The 20,467-nt window shown below is 40.4% G+C and overlaps 1 protein-coding gene across 18 annotated transcripts in view; it reads right to left on the bottom strand.

Annotated features, from left to right (window-relative positions):
- The window catches only part of CACNA1C (calcium voltage-gated channel subunit alpha1 C), a gene marked incomplete at its 5' end in the record, with an annotated part of 450,110 nt that overhangs the window by 124,645 nt on the left and 304,998 nt on the right, over positions 1-20,467 (bottom strand). For 16 of the 18 annotated variants that reach the window (XM_083858937.1, XM_083858947.1, XM_083858951.1 and 13 more), the window contains 2 exons: positions 12,113-12,285; positions 18,178-18,281. In XM_083858937.1, coding sequence (XP_083715063.1) covers positions 12,113-12,285; positions 18,178-18,281 — 277 coding nt within the window. Of the gene's footprint in view, positions 1-12,112; positions 12,286-18,177; positions 18,282-18,674; positions 18,779-20,467 lie in introns of all 18 variants that reach the window. The other 2 variants (XM_083858940.1, XM_083858954.1) reach the window with 1 other exon arrangement.

The raw sequence follows: 20,467 nt of genomic DNA, 5'->3' as shown, positions 1-20,467 counted from the left end.
AGAGCACATAAGGGGATAGGTTGGGGCAGCAGGGACTGTTTGGGTGGTGCAGTGGGTGGGAAATCATGCCCTGGTAGCTTATAATGGATATTTAACCCAGAGGAAGCTTGCAGAACCCTTCAGGCAGGGATCTTAGGCAGGAATTGTGCCAATGAGAAGGTGTATCTTCTCTGAAATAGAAGAAGGAAACTGCATTTGGGAAAATTCAATTTAGGAGTAGTGATTAAAACATTTAAGCATTAATCCTAGGAGGAAAAGGCAGCAGCAAGGCCCTGTCCATCTGAACAGACAGTGCCTGAGATGAGCTCTCAGCGAGTGGAGACATTTTCTAATAGCAGGATTCACGTGGGATGTGTGAGAAGGCTCAGGGATGATGCTTTCCTTGACAGCAAACAATCAGCAATTCAGTTCACTGATCAACACACACATGAGATTTGGGTTTCTCCACAGCTAGGGCTTTGTGAAAACCCCTTGGAATTTGTGTTCTTGTATCACACTAAACAGATTCAATTCAGCCTGACCTGAAATCTCACCTCTCCTATTCCCAAATACACAGAAAATTCTGGTGTTTTTTTTTTTTTTTTTTTTTTTTTTTTTTTTTTTTTTTTTTTTTTTACCCTGCTCTGTTGCATTTCTTCTCCTGTGCCTAGTAAACAAAATGTCTGTGATTTTGTGTGCTGCTGCTGCTGCTGCATGTGGTGTCCTTTCAGACACTTTTACTGACATAATGACTAGCCTGGTACTAGACACTACCATCACAATATCTTATGAGTCAGAAGCATGAGACATGCTAGCTGGGCAGGCTGTGTGTTACTGTGTAGAAATTGAACTTAGAGAGCCTTGCCCCTAAAATCAGCTTGTCAAACATATGATTAAAGCTTCTCTACCTCTACCACTGAGAATAGGCTAATTACTCTGAGCCAAAGAAATAGGCATTTTATAGTGGCCTTGAAATAATAGACTTCTGGTTTGCAAATACTTCCAGCAGGCAAGAGAGAGTGAGGGACTGATAACAACAGCTTGAGTGAAGCTCAGTGTGGGCAGGTGTTATGCAAGCTTCCCTCACACAGCTGTGTTAAAACAAGTCACTCGTGACCCTGCACAGCCCTCTTGTTCTGCTCCTGGTTCTTCAAACAGCCACAAAATACATCTTGATCTGCACATCTGTGAGGAGCCAGCAGCTCTGCCGCTGCATCCTTGTTGTGATGCTTAACCCTTCTGCTGCTTGAGACCAGGGATTTTCATCTAACATACTCAGCCTGATCTAAAGGGACCTGATCCTTGGGTTCACTGTAAGTCCTTTACAGTGTGAACCCAGAGGGAAATGTCTGAGTGCAGCCCTTCTTCAAGTGGAAAAGGAGAAGAGGGATGCATCATGCTGTGATATGTGAACCTGATAAATGGGAATGAGGAGGTGAGCAGCCCTACAAACACCTGTGGGCACTAAAGCTGAGTCTGAATTCAGGCCTGAAGGTCTGAAAGGCCAATTCTCTGATCTGTTGTCTTGCCTCTACCACCCTGCTAACTGAAGAGCTGCTGCAATCAGCAGGCAGACTCAGTGCCACAGCTATTTTCAGTTCAGCTCCTCAGTTGGAAACATTCTCCTTCCCCCGCCACCTCTCCAGGCTCGATGTTGTCTCTGAGATAACTGGGGTGGAGAGAGAGCTGCTTTTCTCCCCAGGAGCAAACACAGGCAGAGGTTTTTATCCCATTAGCAGACTGCGCTGAGGGGATGGGGAGTTTCACCCCATAAGCAGAAGGGAGCAGGCACAGAGTGAGGGTGTGCCTGCACCAGGGTCCTGCTGTGAGCTTCCCAAAGCCCTGAAAAGGGCTGGGTGCCATTCACAGCTGCTCAGCCCTGGCTGCCAGCTCGGTGACATGTGTGCCAGTTCAGCTGTGTAATGTCACCAAGGCTCTCTGTCTCTGAGCTGTGCCCCAGGAGCGTGGTGGTGCTGCAGCCACAGCTCAGTGCACTGCCTGTGCAACAGCAGGGCCACCATCCCTACCCTGGGTTGGCTTTGTGTTTAAAACAAAACACTTTTATCTCTGCCTTCTCCTGTGCTTACTGGTGAATCCAATTAAGTGATCAACAACTCAAGCTGCCTTGCAGTGAGGGTTGGGCAAGGTGGAGAAAATGAGAATTTCCTCAGGAGAATAAATTCTTCCTGCACCCCTCAGTCTGTCCTGGACTCTTCCCAAACACAGCTCTTGGTCTGGCCTTCAGCATTTACCTCTCAGCACATGAATCTTCAAGGTATAACATATAATACACAAGGGAAGACAAAGAATGAATACACACTTGGACCAGGAGGAGAAAACCCATCACACCAGAACAATTTCTGTTACAGCTGGTTCCAGCACACTCTTTTAAGACATTCAGCTTACACGATCAATATTGAAGGTTCTACTTGTGCTAAACTTTTCCTCCACGTCTTTGGACTCACCACACTCAACTGCCTTTTCTGAGGCACTGGGTGACATTTTTTGACACCCCATTTGGGATATTCCTTCCAACTATCACACTGCAAGAGTGCAAGCCTGAGCTGCTGTACTCGACCTGCCAGGTCACAATGAAGGTCTTGGGTGTGATGAGGTGTCTAAATTGGCATTAGATTAATGTCTTTAGTCAGCTGAACCCCATCTTCACTAGTTTTGATTTCCTGTAAAAAGGAAATGCACACAGCATACTTTTAATTTCTGTATATACAGTGCCAGACACACTGTGCCTTTGATCTTGGCTGACATTATACTGCAATAAAAGTGGTTCTCATCCCCAGCAGTTGTTTCTAACTCAAAACACATGCTCTGTGTCCCTCAGCTACTGTTCCTGAGCACCACAGCCTCTCTCCTGACAGTTTTCATACCACATCAAAACCATGCTCAGGGTTTCAGCTATCAGTCCTGCTCACTAGTGCTTTCTCCTCAGTGAAGAGGCTCTCAAGACTCCATCTGCAATGGTAACTTACTTTAAAACAGTGACCAGGAACTGCTGAACACTCCAGAGTTTTTAAAACCACTTTATAAGTGTCCCTGCAAAGATTTAAGAGCACACTTTAGGTCTCTGCTTAAAAAAATGGAATAAAAATTGGTCTTGCTCGATGAATATTCAGCTTTGGGGGTTGTGGCATTTCTTCCGAAAGTTTTCTGGGGAGATGCTGGTATCAAATGCCTTCTATGCCTCTCTAATAATGGGAAATAAAACAATTTATCAGAAGGAATGGCAAAGGCAGCTTTCTCACACACTAATGTCCTCTCTGGAGGAGTAGAACCAGTGTTAATGGGTTAATCCTGACAGCTTCAAGAAACACTTGCCAACAGGGCAGACAGAGATTAATTTATTTGCACCAAGGCGTCTTCCCCAGCTATATAAACAATGGATTCTCTCTAAAGCTTTACCTTCAAAGGTGTTTCCATGTAACAAAATGAGAGAATAAGAGAATATAAGACAATTCCTACACCAACACAAGCCTTTTTTCTAGCAGGAAGAACAGAGGTGTTCCCTCACCAGCCAGTCTTTGCTAGAGAAAAAGCTTTTATAGTGGATAAACTTAATGCTTTATCAACATTAATGTCAGTCTCTATGTGCTGCAGCTGCTCTCAGTAAAAATTTGCGCTTCAAGACACAAGAACCAGGGAAGGGAAGAACTGGAAGGAGCTGTGAGTTGAGCAAGACAAGCCAAATTCTCAGCTGCAAGAGAGCTCTTGTGCAGATCACAAAACTTTTCCAGTCAGAGAGGAAGAGTTTTTTTTTCCCCCAAGATGTAAACTACAGTCACCTGGAAGCTTTTCTGATACCTGCAGGGGAGCAAGAAGAAAAAAAAAATGAGCTTGTGGGCAAAAATTAGCAGAGTTTAGGAGTTTGGTCCCTGTGCTGGCATCCATTGTCCTGTAGATTTCACAACTTCTCCCAAAGAAGCTTCACTTCTCCCGTGCAGAAGTGGCACAGAGATTTGGTGCTCACCACAGTGACCCTCTCAGGATGGAGTTGTTTATCTCAGAGCTGTCTCTGTTCCCCAGCACTCACTGCAGGAGCTGATGGAATCAGGAACATGCCCCACCTTTCCCCAAATGAGAGAATTTTCCTGATTCCTAGAAACACTCTTCCCTCTTCACCAAATTCTATCAGGCCTTCTGATGCTCTGCTGGAACAAATCACTGCTGAATTATGGGCTGTTACATTGGCCACAGCTTTGTCCTGAATACCAGCAGCTTCTTCTTTGGCTCTCCGCTCAAACAGAGGAAATATTGTTTTCCCCACACTGTGTTTTGACAGAAAATGCAGCTTGAGCTACACTCCTTTAACATTTTGTTGGGTTAGGTGGGATTTACCTACCACAGCAGAGAAGGGAGGGGAAAAAGGTTTACAAATGGTTCCTTGCTCTTTGTTTTACAATCAAAGCCTCTTTTGAGACAGACAGAAAAACTGGGAAGTTGTGAAATCTACAGGAAAATGAACCTAAAAGCTGCTTTTGCTAAAGGCTGGGGTTATTAAATTATATTCCTAACAAAAACCAGAAAACCAGACCTTTTGAGTCACTTAGATGGAGTGAACCATCCATACATTCAGGGGAACAAGACAACTGTATTTCTTAAAATGATTAATATGATTACTTTTAATTGCCAGAGAAGGAAAATAGTCCAAATTCACCCTGAGCAAGCTTGGGAATGCCTTGTGTGGTGCAATCCAGGGTCAAAATTCTGCTCTGTCCGCTCTGGAGGGTAGAAAATGGAGTGAGAGCCTGTGCCACTGGCACTGTGGGGTGGGTGATCCTGACAACATAATTTAGTTTTCCTGCATCTTTTTCTTTTAAGTGGACAAAAGAGTCCAGAACAAGATTTCACCCCCTCCAAATATCACCCTGCATACACATATTTCAAGAGTCAATGTTGTAGCTGAAGCAATTTAAAGTGTAATTTAAACCTCCAAGTTTTAAATTTCAATTTGTTCAGAAGACTAACTTTTTTCCCAAGTGTTTCCTCTTGGAAAGGGAGAAATACAAAACAGTCAAGGATAGGATGTGCTGCTTCCTTGTTTTTTCACATAAAATAAAATAAAATAAAATAAAATAAAATAAAATAAAATAAAATAGCAACATATGAAGAGAGTCCAGAAGAAAATCTACTCTCAGTTTTGATTTAATTCCAATAGGAATAAGTCAAATGTTGACATCATAATTTTGTTGACATTGATGGAAAGGTGGAAGATTAATCACCCTAAATTAATTTTTTTGTTGTTATTGAGCTGAACAGAAATCATACAATGAAAATGATGCTTGGAAATGGCAGCTTTATTTTCATCTACATCCTTGAAGACCATTGCCCTGTGCACTCTGCTACCACATTTACCTGCAGGGTCACTATAAACCTCACAAATGTTCTTTTTATATATATATATACACACATATAATTTTTTTCCCTTTCTGATATATATAGATTTTCCTTTTTAGGATATCAGAGTTTACCTGGATCTGATCACACATTTATTTCAGTATACTTACAGAAACCACACTCTTGGTAATGCCAATGGGTCGAATTCATGCCAGAATCAACTCCATTTCAGCCAGGGGAATGATGCACTGGGCAAACAGTGATTTCAGACCCCACAAACCTCCTGCTCTCCCTTTGGTGGATGCCAATTCTGAAGTCATATGTGAGCACTGAGAGGCCTCTGAGCTCCAAGACCTCACACTGGGAAACCTTTCTGAGTGCTGACATCAGCACATTTTGTTATTGACCTTGGATGAAACTCATTTGGGCCCAAGTCCTTACCCAGGCAAAATCCCCAGGAATTTCAGAACAATTTTTTTGCCTGTAGGAGTGATTCAGCCTAATGTGAGAATTAATGTCCTAGAGAAGCTTTTTCTAGGCAGGAAAATAATTATAGGCTCGAGCTCGACATCCGTAGCACAAACCTGTGCTGCATTTTGCAACCTGAGCTTCTCCTGTGAAGAGCCCCACTACAAAAACAAAGCTGACTTATCATTTGCAAAGGCCTTTTTATTAGGTGTCCTCAAACTCTGGCATTTGTACTAAGAGCAGCTTCAAATGATGGCAAGGCAGGAAAATGCCACTGGGACAATTTTTCTACTGGGCACAGCACACAAGCTGTCACAAGCTTCCTTGAGACAAGGAAGAAGATTTCAGCAGAAAAAGCAAAATTTCAGAAGAGATTTGTGCCTCTTAGATAATTTACTTTTGAAAAATCTGTGCCTTTCATGGAAACACTTTGTGCTGTCAACCCTGTCCAAGCAAACCATGTGTTGGAACCTCTGCACATTCACACATGGATTTTTTTCCCCTTAAAACAAACTGGTGGCACAGTTTGTAAACCAAAAAAACATTTCTTTTGTCCCTCTGTGGTGAGAGAGAATAGATCTATCCCAGTCACTGAACTTGTGAAGTATCTATCAGGTGCCCTTGTGAAATGCCTACAGATTGTTGGCACTGCAGCTGATTCTCTTTCTTGGTCACCAGATGATTATTTTCCACATCAGTGGACAATGATAAAAGTAGAAGGGATTGGGCTTTCTTCCTCTTTAGATGAGGTGTTGACAGGTAATAAATCATTTTACAAGACTGGCAATGATTTCCTTGTATTTAAATGAGGAAAGCAAAATGCAGCCACGTTCTGTGATGCTTTTCTCAAGTCATCAACTGGTATTGGAGGAATGAAATTAATAAAGGTTTCGTTTTCCAGCCTGTGCCTCTTAGAGCTTTTGTTAAGACAATCTTGAGTTCCATCCAAGGCACCTGTGTGTTTTTTTAAATTGCTTTTTGACAATATTTGTCAAATATTTGCACCTGCCCATTGAGGGGTGGTTGTCCATGCCCTTCCATGTGTTTGTAAAATACACGAGGACACATTCTGTGGATAAAACTAGAATAACACAGGATGAACTAATTTGCTCTCTACAGACAAGTTCAAGTATGCTCTGCTGAACAGAAATTAACCCAGAACAGCATCTCTTTGCTCATACAGTAAGAAGACAGGGGTGTTAAGGCAATGAGGGTCAAGACTGGATGTAAAACAGAAACCTTTTAAATATCCACTCCCTCATTTTCCCCTCTACGTCTTCCATGTTAACTCCCAACTGTGTACTTTGCCCATTAAATTTCATTGTGGAAGATGATTTTTAGCAAGAGTATTTTGGGCCACCTTGACATTTTAGCTTGTAACCCAATCTTTGAAAACCCTTCCTATCTTAAACATTATCCCAGAGCACCAAAATATTTCATTTCAGGCTGAAAATAATAAGCCACTTGCTTACTATTGTCAGTCCACCAAAGACACAATTTGGAGGCCACTGAGCAGGCTGACACATGAAATTACCAAATGTACAAATAGGACCAAATGCACAAATTGAAGTTGGTGGTTTTTTTATCTTGTTGTCATGATTAGATCTGTACACAAAGCTCTCTCTATGCAACAGCTCCACATCAACAACTTTCCCTAAGGGTTTCACAGAATTTGTTGGGTATTTTGTACATAACCTCAGTGGAAAAGAAAGCCAAGTCAACAGGAACTGGACAGATAAATCCTAAAATGCCTGGACTTTCAGGGACAGGAGGTCATCATTTTCCCCCTATTACATAATAGAGTCAAACTACTATTGGAGGTCTTGGGAATAAAGCCCTGTTAGGGTTGAAATTACTGAGGTTTCTATTTCCAGAGTTCTAAAACTCTTCCCTTCTCCTATTTAGACTATCATCTCTCCTGTTCTCATTTATGGCCTGATGTGCAGAGGCACAAAGTGTTTCCATGAAAGGCACAGATTTTCCAAAAGCTGTAATGATCTAATGGGTACCAATGTCTTCTGAAATTTAGCTTTTTGGGCTGAAAACTTCTTCCTTGTCTCAGAACAATTTTTTTTTCCCAGGGAAGACTCTCATAAACCTGTGATTAAATGCAGTCCACTTTCTAGTTATGGTGATGGTGGTTGAAAGAGTGAGACAAAACCTGTAGTCCACCAAAAAGTTAAATTGTTATTGATTCCTCACAATCAGTGAACTCAGATGTTAATAAATATTTCCAAAGATCATTAAGGCACTGCAGCAATGCTCTGAAAGTGAAGACTGAAGGCTATTTATTTTTAAACTGCTTAATTTTTTAATATACATTTAAAAACCTGCCTGTATGTCTGTACTTTTTGTCTTCACCTGTGCACTATTCCCACCTCAACAGAGGCACAAATCTGCATGTACAGACACACACCTTTCATTATTTAACGTGCCATCTGAAATGAGATATGATTTTGATAGGCAACACATTGATTTGTGCTGGGTTTTTTTCCTGCTGTGCTACAAGAAAACTTAATTATCTACAGCCATCAGTTCCATTACAACAGGGCCTTGAAGAATGATTAGACTTTTAATTTTAGTAGGGTAAGCTACCTGCAAATCAGTTTTTGGATTTACAGTACCGTGTTGGGTGTGACTTAACAAGAAGAATAAATTGGCTTGAATCTTGGAATGCCTTTACAAAGCAGTGGGATTTTTTTTTTTTTTTACTTTTAGGGACTCTGTTGACATTAGTGAGGTGATACTTTTTCTGCAAATGGTGGCACCAAATAGAAGGAAAGAGAGGGAGGACAAAACCTGAGCAACTCAGAAATATCAAATTACTTCATCCTGCCCATTCACAGATTATTTGTGACCCCATTGAGGTCTGTGGGAGATTTTGCTGATTAATTTCAACAGGAGGAGAATCTGGGTTGGATTGAGGTTTCCTGCTCCTGCCCACAGCAACAGATGCATCCCAGACCACTCTGAGGAAGGGAAAACAAAAGTGCAAATTCCCAGTAACTGCAGCGACAGGAGGGATGGTTTTCTTTGCTGTGGTGTAATTTTGAATTCAGTGGCTGTTGTGTGACATGACGTGTTTTCTCCCCTCTGTCAAATTAATTCTTTATTCCTGTGTGGAAGGCACGTCACGGGGAGAGCACAGAACAAAACCATCAACACAAACAGCCCCCAGAAGCCTTTCCACATTTCCCACCTCACATCTGTCACAATGGCAAACCCGTGTTTGCAAACAACAGGGGAAAAAACTGCCTGAAATGTGGCACTTGCTAAAAGGCAGGGAATTAACTCAGCCTGCTCTGTGAGTGTCTCTCAATCTGTGTGAGCAACAAGTGGTGATGAGCTCCCCCAGCAAAATGCCAAGACCTCTGCCATGGAGAGAAGAGCTAAAGACTGCTCAGGTTGTCCAACTCTGGTTCCATTCACCTTCCTTTTTCACCCTTTCCTTCACTAAGGTCCTTCTCTTTGAGAAATGAGAGTTGTATCCTTGGATTTGATAACTCAATAACTTCATAAGGGCTGCAATCACACAGTGAGGCTTTGGGCAAGGTTTGAAAGCAGCAAAAAAACCAAAATATGACCAGTGATGCCCTAAGGACCATCACAAAAAGAGAAAACAAACAGAAAGTGCCTCTTCCACTTTGTGTCCTCTGTTTTACAGGAGGTAGTGCTCACACTGACGAGCAGGCAGCACTCTCTACAAAGTTAAAAGACAGCAAAATCTGCCTCTGTAGCTGCCAAGGGCAGAGAAAAGACTGGAAACATATGTTCTCTGTGTTTGGGATGACTCAATTTGGGTAAACTACCTGGGTCAGAGCACAGATGGTGTAAACTGCTGAGTCTCAGAACTTGCATTAGCTGAGTTTTTAGATTAATAAGTATTTTTTATTTGAACTTCTGAACTATTCTGATACTCTTCATAAAAAAAATCTCCAAGACCCCAAAAAACCTCCAAGGGAAAGCCAAAGAAGCCAAAACTGACACAATTTCTTTAAAGCATGGATGTGAATCACTATCAGAGGCAGGAGCACTTGTCCTCTGAGCATCAGAACAACACCACTGATGCAAAGGACACACCTGAAGTTTATTGAGCTGACACAGCAGCCTAAGGAGCTCTGAACTGCCCTGTGCACTTCAGTGATGTGATTTGAAATCCTCAGGGCTGATACCTTGAAAATCAACATTAATTAGTCACTGAACAAAGTTATAATCAGCCATGGAGTTCAGGGTGCTGCACCAGGAACAGAAAGTGATGAGCTCTAAGAGCATTTGAGCAAAAGACACTGAAGGTGCAAAGGAGGCAACTGAACTGAACACAAGAAAACAAGGAAGGCATTGGAGTCCTGGTGATGTAAACTTGGACTGGGAGTAGGTGGGATTCAAATGTCTTGGGAACACTCAAGCCAAAGGGATTCACGAGGGAATTTACAACTGTGCCATCTGTCCTTTACTTATTTTGCAGATAGTTTTTTGAAGAGAAATAATACCATCTATCTTTCTCGTTCAATTCAACTCTACTGGTGATTGACTGCTGGCACAAATGCCAAAACATCCAACCCAGGAAATAACACACCAAAAATCAACCAAATCAACCAAAAATCAACCAAATCAACCTCACCCTAAACAAACTGCCCTGTCTCTTACTCACAGTACTTTTCTGTAGTATTATCCTAAGCTGAAACCATCACTTCTCAGTTTTTCTGATTCAAATGTGAGAGGACCAATTTTGATAAACCAAGTCTTACAAAATTCAACTTATCAAAATCTTGTTAGCTCAAATATGGATTGACCATACTCAACAGTGTGACTCCATGCAGTGACTCCTCATCTGATTTATTCATGTATTGTATGCCAAAGAGCAGCAAATTTTGGCCATGATTACTAAATTCATTTCTGAATGGTAGCTGAGGTTAAATCGTGAAACTAAACTATATGAGCTATGAAAACACCAGCATAAAAATCAAAATAATCTGAATAGGGAAAAGTCACCACAGTGAATCCTTCAAGTGCAGATACCCAAGTATTGTGGGTATAACCTGATATTAACATAACCTGTTATAGTATCCAAATTAATGAATTAAACTCTCAAAAATAATTACTGAATGAATCTATGTATTATTCAGCCTGTTTGTTAAATCAAATTCCAATATTTCAATTTTTACCTCGTAAAGTATTATTTTAGAATCTAAAACAAATGGGCCCAGGTTTGAAATGGATTGAACCCAGAGTTTTGTAGCCCAATTTTTTTTCTAAAAGAACTTCATTATTTTGGCAGGAATAGTGGTTACTAACACCCTAAAGGTGATGAACATCTATTAAAAATCTTGCTGAAGAAAGAAAAGCACAACATTCCCGTGCCCAACTTTCCTGTTACTGGGATATATGTTTGTGATGGGATCATCCCATGGATTTTGATTGTTTGGTAAGGAGGGTGATATCTAGGGACACGTTTCATGTATTTTCTTACAAAATAAAACAAGGAAAATGCACATTCCTATGATAAAAGCCAAGAGCAGAGCCACTGTCCATTGGCTGGTGAAAGTTCCAAGCCTGACATTTCCCAGGAATAACTGCTCAGGGGGTCTGAGGTGTTCCCCAGCCTGTTTTGGTAAAAGAGAAGGTGGCAGAGGAGTCAGTGTAAATAATGAAATGTTGGAGAGCACTGCTTTCCTCAAGCTCCTTCTTCCTGAGGATTTCTAGTAGGAGAGTGTTGGTGAATTCTCACTTTGTGCAAACACCTTGTCGCCTCCAAAAGAGAAGAGTCAGAAACAACACCCTTAGAAGGAATGTCTGAGAGGTTTATCCAGCCTGGCACAAGCAAAGACAACTGCACTAATTTCAGTGGAGTTACAGATGTCCCACTCAGGGTACAACAAAGCTGGTTTGGCCCTTCTCCCATCCTGGAGCACAGCTTTCCCTAAGAAACTTTTGCTTTCCAAGGATCCAACCACATGCAAAGAACCTGCAACACCGAGCTGCAATTAAATAAATGAATAGAAGGCACATTTATATTTTAAAACTTTTCACAATAGTGGACTTTACCAGCAAGTATTGACCTTTAATCTGTTTAATATGCCCGTATCACAGACTAAGCACTGACCTGCAGAATATCAATTACTGCAGGTGTATTTCTGCTCCCCATGGTTTCCTACATTAAGCATTAAATTGGAAATGTGTATGAGCACAGTGCATGTCTCAGGAAAAGCTTGTTCCTCCTCAGAAGCCACCTCAGCACCACAGCAGATGGGCACAGCCTTTATTACTAAAAACACAGAGAAGGAGAAAAAGAAAGTGAGAGAAGAAAGTTGCTTACTGTTTCGAGGCTTCTCCTCATCCATGCCTTCATCTTCATTTTCTGGATCAATATCTTCTGCCTGAGTTATCCAGTCCAGGTATCCCTTCAGATCCTCCTCCAGCTGTTGCTTTTCCCGCAGCTTCTGGAAATCCCCTCGAGCCTTTGCCTTTTCTCTTTCTTTGGAAAACTCCCTGGCAAGAGGGAGGGAGGGATGGGATATGGGTGGAAAGGAGGGAGAGATGGAAGAAAAACAATGGGTTAGACTGATTTCCATTGGAAGGTTTCCTCAGCCTGTGTAGCACACCCAGCTGTCTCTATTCTCTCAAGGCAAACACATCTTTGCATCCTTTACACACATGTGTAAAACAGCTGGAGTGTCCACATTTCTATCAATACTTAGGAAAAGATTGATACCTTTTTTCAAAGCTTTCCCTCTTGACAATTCAAATAAAAACACATGTGTAACATTTTATGTACAATTTTATGTACAATTTTACTCAGGAAAAGATTGACACCTTTTTCAAAACTTTCCTTCTCAGCATTTGATTGACAATTGAAATAAAAGCACACATGTAACAATTTATGTACATTTATATACAATTTTATGTACAATACCAGCCATTTCCTAAGATTCTTTAAACACTTGATATTTCTCCAGCAGTTATCTACAAATGTCTGTATGAATAATGGATAATGATGAACTGTTTGGCAATAATCTGACATCTGGAGAGTGAGATGGTGGCTCTGATTTCTAGTCAGGTTTCAATCTTTTGATTTAAGATTTCAAAGTTTTGGTTTAAGATTTTATATGTAACCACAACTAAACTGGGCTAGTTTAAGTGTAATTGATGGTACTCACAGTCCTGTACACATTTAATTATGGACAATAATTTCCAGTTTCCAGTTTCCAATTTTCCAGTACCCACAGTACTGGAAAATACAGTTTTATTGAAGTAAAGTAAAAGTTTTACTGAAGATTTTCAGCATTCGAGGCTGTTATCTGACATGAAATGTATTTCCCAAACCTCACATTGGGTGCACAAATACAATAAATTAAGGGTAGATTAATTAAGAACTAAATTAATTAAAAACTAATATTAAAAAGTAATAGATTCTGCCAGACAGTGAGCAGGGTAAAACATTTGATGATACAAGATTTTACAACAAGATTTTCCCGTTGCTTAGTTCTGATCCTGGATTGTGGCTTTGCCATTTTTTTGGCTGCAATGCTGTTTCTTCTCCTCTTTCAGACACACCTATGGAGCAATAATTCTTTTTCCCAAGAAATGCTGACCTCCCTTATTTAGAGACTCATGTGGTTCCAAACCAGGCTTTAACTCCTGTATTTTAAAAAGTAAGCTTAATGATTGTGAAAACTGCTGCACCCAGAGTACCTGAGCATTAAGTCTTTTATCTGCTGAAGCAGATCACTACACAAGACACACAGAGCAGATAATTCAGGCCACTCTTTTTTTTCTAGAAAAGTGAGGTAAAGCCATTCTCCTCAGTGCATTATCCATTACTGCTGCTGAAGGCTGTCAGCAATGAATGGATTTAACAAAAAAATGCTTTTCTACTTGGCATTTGTCTTCTATGCAAAAAAAATGAATTGATCTATCATTAATTTTGGTGGCATAATATTAGGATAATGAAAATTCCCAGCCAAAATGTGGATTTTGTGAGTGCCACGTGGCTGAGGTGGAGGTGGGTTTCTGACAGTGATGGTCCAAAACCTGCTGAAAGACTCCCATGGACTTCAAAGGTTTTGGATCAGGTTTTCAGAATTATGAGCTGTGCATGAAACCAGCACTGCAGCAGGATCCTAAGTGTGATAACAAAAGTGGAAATGAATAATATTACCACTGGCTTCTCTGGCCTGAAGTTAGTTCACAGAGCCCTGAGTCCAAACCCAGCCTCAAGGCATGAAAAAAAATGAAATTTTCTTATACTAGGAGTGATATTTTACTATTTACAATGTAAAAGAAACAAATAACCCCACCGATAATAAAAAAACCTGTACAAAGATTGTTAGGAAAAAAAAAAAAATCCATCAGTGGTGGTTTATATTTTCTGCTTCAGTGACATCTTTCCCCTGGGTCTGATAGAGTGCTGTATCCAAATTAATGAATTAACTCTCAAAAAAAAAAAAAAAAAAAATTACTGAATGAACCTGTGTATTATTCAGGTTTTATTACAGGTATTTATTATTTAACCTGTTTGCTAAATCAAATTCCAATATTGCAATTTTTAGCTTGCAAAGTATAATTTTAGAACTTAAATCAAATGGGTCTAATTTTGAAATGGGCTGAACACAGAGTTTTCTAGGAGAATGCAAAATACTGTGTGTGAATGACCTGCAATTCCACCTCTCTTCCCTTGGTACAGCACACGATTTTCCACATCTCAAATGACTCTCCAAAGAAAATCGGTTTAAATTGTCCTAATTTCTATGCTCTACTAACAACACATTGAGAACAGTTCTTCTTCTATTTTTTTTTTTTTTTTTTTTTTTTTTTTTTTTTATTTTTTTTTTTTTTTGAATTTAAACCACCTCCCAGGTGGAAAGGCAGCCTTTGCTTGGGCAAATGTATTTCACAATCAGGAGTTACTACCAGTGGTCATTTTCCATCCCATGGCAGGGGAGCTGCTCAGCTCCCCCCAGGGCTATTGGGTCTTTTCAGTGAACCCAAAACATCAGTATAAAATGATTATTATATGTTTAATCTGATCGTTTTTACCACAATTCAGTTTGTTTCACTTTGGTTTACTTCTCCCAGAAAATTATAGAAATTTGGGAATGGGGACACCAATGAGAATTTGCCAATGGGAACACCAAAGAACAGAGAATTGTTTTCTCTGTGTGAGGTTTGAGTGGGTCAAGATCATAAACACCCAACTCTGCACCATGTGCTGTTTGAGAAGAAAATCTCTCTTTCCCATCCCAGTGATGGAATTTATGTCATTCTCACATTTAGAGGCGAGATGGAGAGTGAACAAAAATTCTAACAGTTCAAAACTCTTGCTTATTACTCAAAGTGGAGCACAAAGCTCCAAAGCTCATCCACCCCAAGAAATACATCAAGGAATGGGAAGAAGACTAGGAAAAAATACCTGAAAGGTCACAAAAAAAGGCTCAAGGAGGAGCTGCACCCAGAGCCAGCCCTCCTGTTTACTCTGACCTCTTTCTTGGCAGTAAAAGCATCAAAAGCAGCCAACTGTGTTTTGCAGGATCTTCTCAAGGCAGAAGAAATGTCTGTTTTCCTGCTCTCGCTTTGCCTCAGGCAGCTGCTTGTTTGGCCTGTGTCCTGAGATTTGGATCAAAATCCAAAGGAAATGTCACTCTGTATTTATTCTTAGGTGTACATCTCTGAAAGTTGAAACCTGCACTGCCTTTTTTTTTTTTTTTCATTAATTAATTAATTTCATTAATTAACTGAAACAGATAACACAGAGATATGAACGTCTCTTGATCCCAAGCGACTTCTAATCACTGCTCAGAGCAATGATGTGGAATTGTTTTTTGCCTGGGCTTTGGGAGGTGTATTCTGTGATCTGCTGACTGGATACTCCCTGGGAGTTACATGAATTTTATATTGTGCTCAGCCGAGTCAGGAAAGGGATTACAGCTCCACATATAAATGCTCTGACATGCTATTTAGCCTAGTATGTGATTAGTAAATTCACCAGGACCATGAATGGATCAAAAACAAATTGCAAGAGAGCTCTTTCAGCTGAGCAGAATCCAGCATTTCATTTTGCAGGTGCAATCAAGGTGTCTTTGTGAGTACAATTAATTACACTTATGCATTCAGGAGTGATTAAATCACTCCCCCCCCCCAAGCTAATCTGTCATTTGTGAAGTCTACCTACACAACATGCCTGCTGAAAGCTCCTGAAATAGATAAATGGGAAAAAAAAAAATAATCAGAGATGCCCAGAATGGATATTCAGAGATAACCAGGAATGCTGTTTTGTACCTAGAACAGACAGGTGGATCATCAACATAGATCAGACTAATAGCAATAGCAAGTCTCCAAGAAAAAAAAAAGGCTGAATCTGCAAAGTGCAGACGCTTTGTAACTCAGCAGAACTTGGATCTGCTTCAGAAAGTTAATTGTTTAAGAACTGCTTATTTAGACCAAAGAAAATTTGGAACGTTTTTCCCATAATTTCTGTGGTTTTTTTTCATGGATGCATATTCCTAAGTTTCTTTTTACTTTTTCTCCAGTTAAGGACATTTTTGCAGAAACAGTGCAGCTGTCATAACACTGTGAAAACAGCCAGAAAAAAGTGACTCACAGCTTAGACAAGGTGAACTTCATCTTTGATTTCAGTTCCCTCTACAGACTCTTTCCATCTCCTACCACTAACTGCTGGTGGTCCAACTGCAGCATGGCAGGAGGTGGAAGATTTAGGCCTCAAAACACTTTTTTTTTGAGTTGAAAATTAAAGAGAGAGGAAATTAAATTGTTAATTATGCACAGGTACAAATCCAAGTGCAGGCAAATTGAACCAGCAGTGCTTCAATACTGTGTATTCCTCATGGTTGGGCTCACAGGCACTTTTTACTCAATCAGACATTATATATAATCTTTAACAATATTTCTATATGAGTTCAGCTGATCATTATTCCCCACTAATGCTGATATTCTTACCTGCAAGGCAGAAAATCCACCTGAAGGAACGAGGAGTGTTTGTTTCAAAAACCCTTCCATCCAGAGCATCACTCTCCAGATAAGCAAACACAGACTATTGCCCAACACTTCACTGGGGGGGATTTTCTCCACATTTCCATTACTGTGTGGAAACCCTTCTCCTTGCAGCAGCCCTCACAGTGGCTCCTCTCCTTCAATGGAGTCATGAAGACAGAAATAATTCCAGACCTTCTATTATTACCTGTCTCTTTGCCAGATGGCCAAAGGTGGATGTTTTTCCCTTCCTATCTTGTTGGCCCAAGTACTGAGGCCATAATTCCCATGAGGAATCAAGTCCTGTCTCCTGCTCAGAAATTTATTTTCCCTCTTTTCTGCTCAAAAAATGCGGGACTTCAGGGCTGCCTACTCAGGCAACAGGTCCAGGCCCTAATCAAACTCATTTAAGGCTCATCAAAGGAGGCAGGATGGTACAAACAAAAAAGAGAGTGTATAAAACTCCTCATACCATATTTATCTGTGTACACAGAATGTCTGGAGCCCCCAGTCGTGCCCAAATATGGAACTAGAAGCCTAATTCTAAAAGATTTTTTTTTTTTTAAATCTTGCAAGGAATGTTTGCTGGCTTGATTCCTTTAATTATGTGGCTCCCCAGGGGAAGTAATTTTTTTTTTAACTACTGGGGACAATAGCCATTGTTTTTAATCAAAGCTACTAAAATGATGCTTTGCAGTGAGGGTTATACTGCAGAACTGAAATACAGCTCAATGTCTGCATGTCTTAAAAATGCTTAAATACTAAAAGGACTTCTCCTGCTTCTCTGTTCATCCTTGGGAAAGGTCAGAGGGAAATGATCTTCTCTCCCTGCATCAGGCCAGGTTTGTAATCTGCACAGCAGAGAAGATGGGCTTCCTGAAGGAGAAACGTGCCCAAGATTTTCTCCAGGGAAAATAATCTCCTGGAAGGCTGTGCTTTAGATATACTAAACAATGGGAAAATTTCTCCTGTGAGAAGACATAATTTGGCAGGAATCTCATCCTGGAGATGTGAAGGGATTTGTCCTGCGCTCTCCTTCAGTCCTATTGACTCTCCCAGAAATTTTACTATAATCCCTTTCTATGCACGGATTGCTTTGCCCACAGGAGAGCACAGTGTTGTCCTCTTCCCACAGAGTGCAGGTGGAGGAATGTTTTACAGACAAAAAAAATTGCCTTATATCCCTTTGATTTAATCCAAAAGCTCCTTCTGTAACACTGGGAATTCTGTATTTTTCTACTGGCACAGCAAAAGCCTAGACCTTTCCCTTAAAGGTTCTGGAGATCAACCCACCACTGACTTGTTGTGGTAACCAGAGAGTAGGAATAAAAATACAGATTTTTTTTTTTTTTAATAAAATAAACAATAATAAAACATTTTCCTGGTACTGCTTACCCGCTAAGTACACCGAGAACCAAGTTAAGTACAAAAAATGACCCTATGATGATTAGAGTAACAAAATAGATCCAGGGCCAGTCCCTTCCTATGGCATCATTGACCTGGAAGAGTGGAATGATAATTAGTGAGACAAGCTCAGATTCTGAGCACTGCAAGGCTCCAGCCAAAGAGATCCCAAGTCACCAGCAGTAAGAGTCTCCAATAGCCACTTTTCTGGAAATTTATGACAGGTTGACATGAATAATTTGGAAGGCCCTGAGGTTGGATTTCTCTGTCAGGGAATAACACCGCTTTCGTTACCTGGATTGTTATTTTCAATATTTGAACATTTTGTCAAAGTGTTTCAGAGCTGATGCGAAGCTTCCTTGGATTCAGATTTTTTTTTTTTTTTTTTTTTAAATCCCTCTGAAAGTATCCTGGTGACAGGGAAGAACCCTTATTATGGAGTCTTGCCCTGTAGCATTGGAAAAAGGACACCAAAACTGTCAGCTTACCCGCTCAACACACCAAGAACCAGATTTAGAACGAAAAAGGATCCAAAGATGACCAGACTGACAAAATACACCCATGGTAACTCATAGCCCATAGCGTCCTGCATCTGGAAAGATGAAGGAAAGTTAGAAGACAGAGAGGGAAAGCAGAAATGATTAGGCAAAGGAACAGATGGAAAGGTTTGTAAACAGAGCCTGTGGTTGGTTTACACATAATCATAACCAAGTGTTTTCTGTGTGTTCTTGTTGATGTGACCACTCCTTTGATTGTTTTTTTTTAAATCTATTTCCTCACAGTCAGTGACTAATACAGCCCAAGGTATAACCATGTGTTATATCTGTTATAACACTGCTATATCTGTTATAACCCCACTGGCACTTCCTTGGGTGCTGATTGTGGATTATTTTTTAGAATTTACTTCCAACACCACAAAGGGTCCACCCCATGAGTTCTAAACTGGGCTGCTCACACATCTGACCCTCTGCTGCCAGGGAAAACAGTGCCAGGTTTTGGTAGGTATTGTCACAGTGTATTTTTTTTACTTCCCATTTTGGAAAGTTGCTGGATGCCTTAATAGAATCTCACTTTTACAATTGTATCACAGATACCAGAGTCCCTTCTTTACTCCTCACAAAAACTTTTCTTTGGATCCAGACGTGGCATCGTTAAAGAAACAGATGGTGGTTAACGTTTTCAGGAGCACTAAATTGATTTATGAACATAAATTGCAGACTTTCAAGTTCCTAAAAGCATAAAGCAATCTACATTCCTTTGTTTTCCACTCTTTTGAGAATTTTGTCTTCTCTTTCCAGGAAAACGGTCTTTCCTTTGCAACTTAAACATTTGTTGGAATCACAGAAGAAATATCCTCCCCTACACAGGCAATGAGACACTTCAGAGGAGGTAATTTCACTCAAGATTCATAACAAACCAAGAAAAGAATTTCAGACCTTCAGTAAGACAAGGAGAGTAACACTAATATAATCAGTTCTTTGTGGGTGGAAGTCCATTATCCATTTTTCTCCCAAAGCAGAGTCACTGAAGTCCTTGTCTGGCAATGGTCCACAGCCAATGGACCGACCCAGAACTCCATCTCTGGGCTCCCTCAGCTGTGACTGAACTGGAGGAGACTCATTAAAAAACAAGCTCAAAATCTGCCTCTGTGAAAACAGTTCATCAGCTCCTTCCTCACAGGGTAAATACATTTGGTGGGCAGATGAGTACCTGAGCTGCAAACATTCCCTGAGTATAATGAACTCCTTCCCTTTTTTAGAGTTGTGCAGAGTTTTTTTTTTTTTGAGTCAGTTTATAAATCATACTAATTATTCTTTATGCTTGCAAGCCGCATTTCATCCCGTGTGACCAAAAAAAAGTAGCACCCCTGGTGTCTCCTGCATATCAAGGCTTTAATGAGAACAAAGCATCACTGAGTATAAAGACAGAAGCAAAAATTCACTTGAGATCCCAGCTGGGAAACCAGGAAGGCAAAATGTAAATGCCCAAGTTGGAATTAAGTAAAGAAATGGGATTTAACACCCTCTCTCTCCTAACAAAGAACACCAATATCTATATAAAGCAATCTGCACAAACAATGAGTATATGGATGACTTTGAAAAACTACCATAAGAATTTACCTTTACTGTGGGCACAGTGATGAATTGACATCCCTGTAATTATGATGGATGGTGCTAAAAAAAAGCCTCAGCTGCATTTATCTATCATCAGATTGGGGTGGGTTTTTTTGTCAGCTGGAAAAGTAGAACTTCTCAAAGCTTTGGTATCACAAAGAGTAAAG

Source organism: Zosterops lateralis, assembly GCF_965231275.1.
Source record: "Zosterops lateralis genome assembly, chromosome: 4".
NCBI classification, from domain to species: Eukaryota; Metazoa; Chordata; class Aves; order Passeriformes; family Zosteropidae; genus Zosterops; species Zosterops lateralis.
The sequence above is the reverse complement of the archived record's forward strand: the minus strand, read 5'-3'. Positions and strand labels throughout refer to the sequence as shown.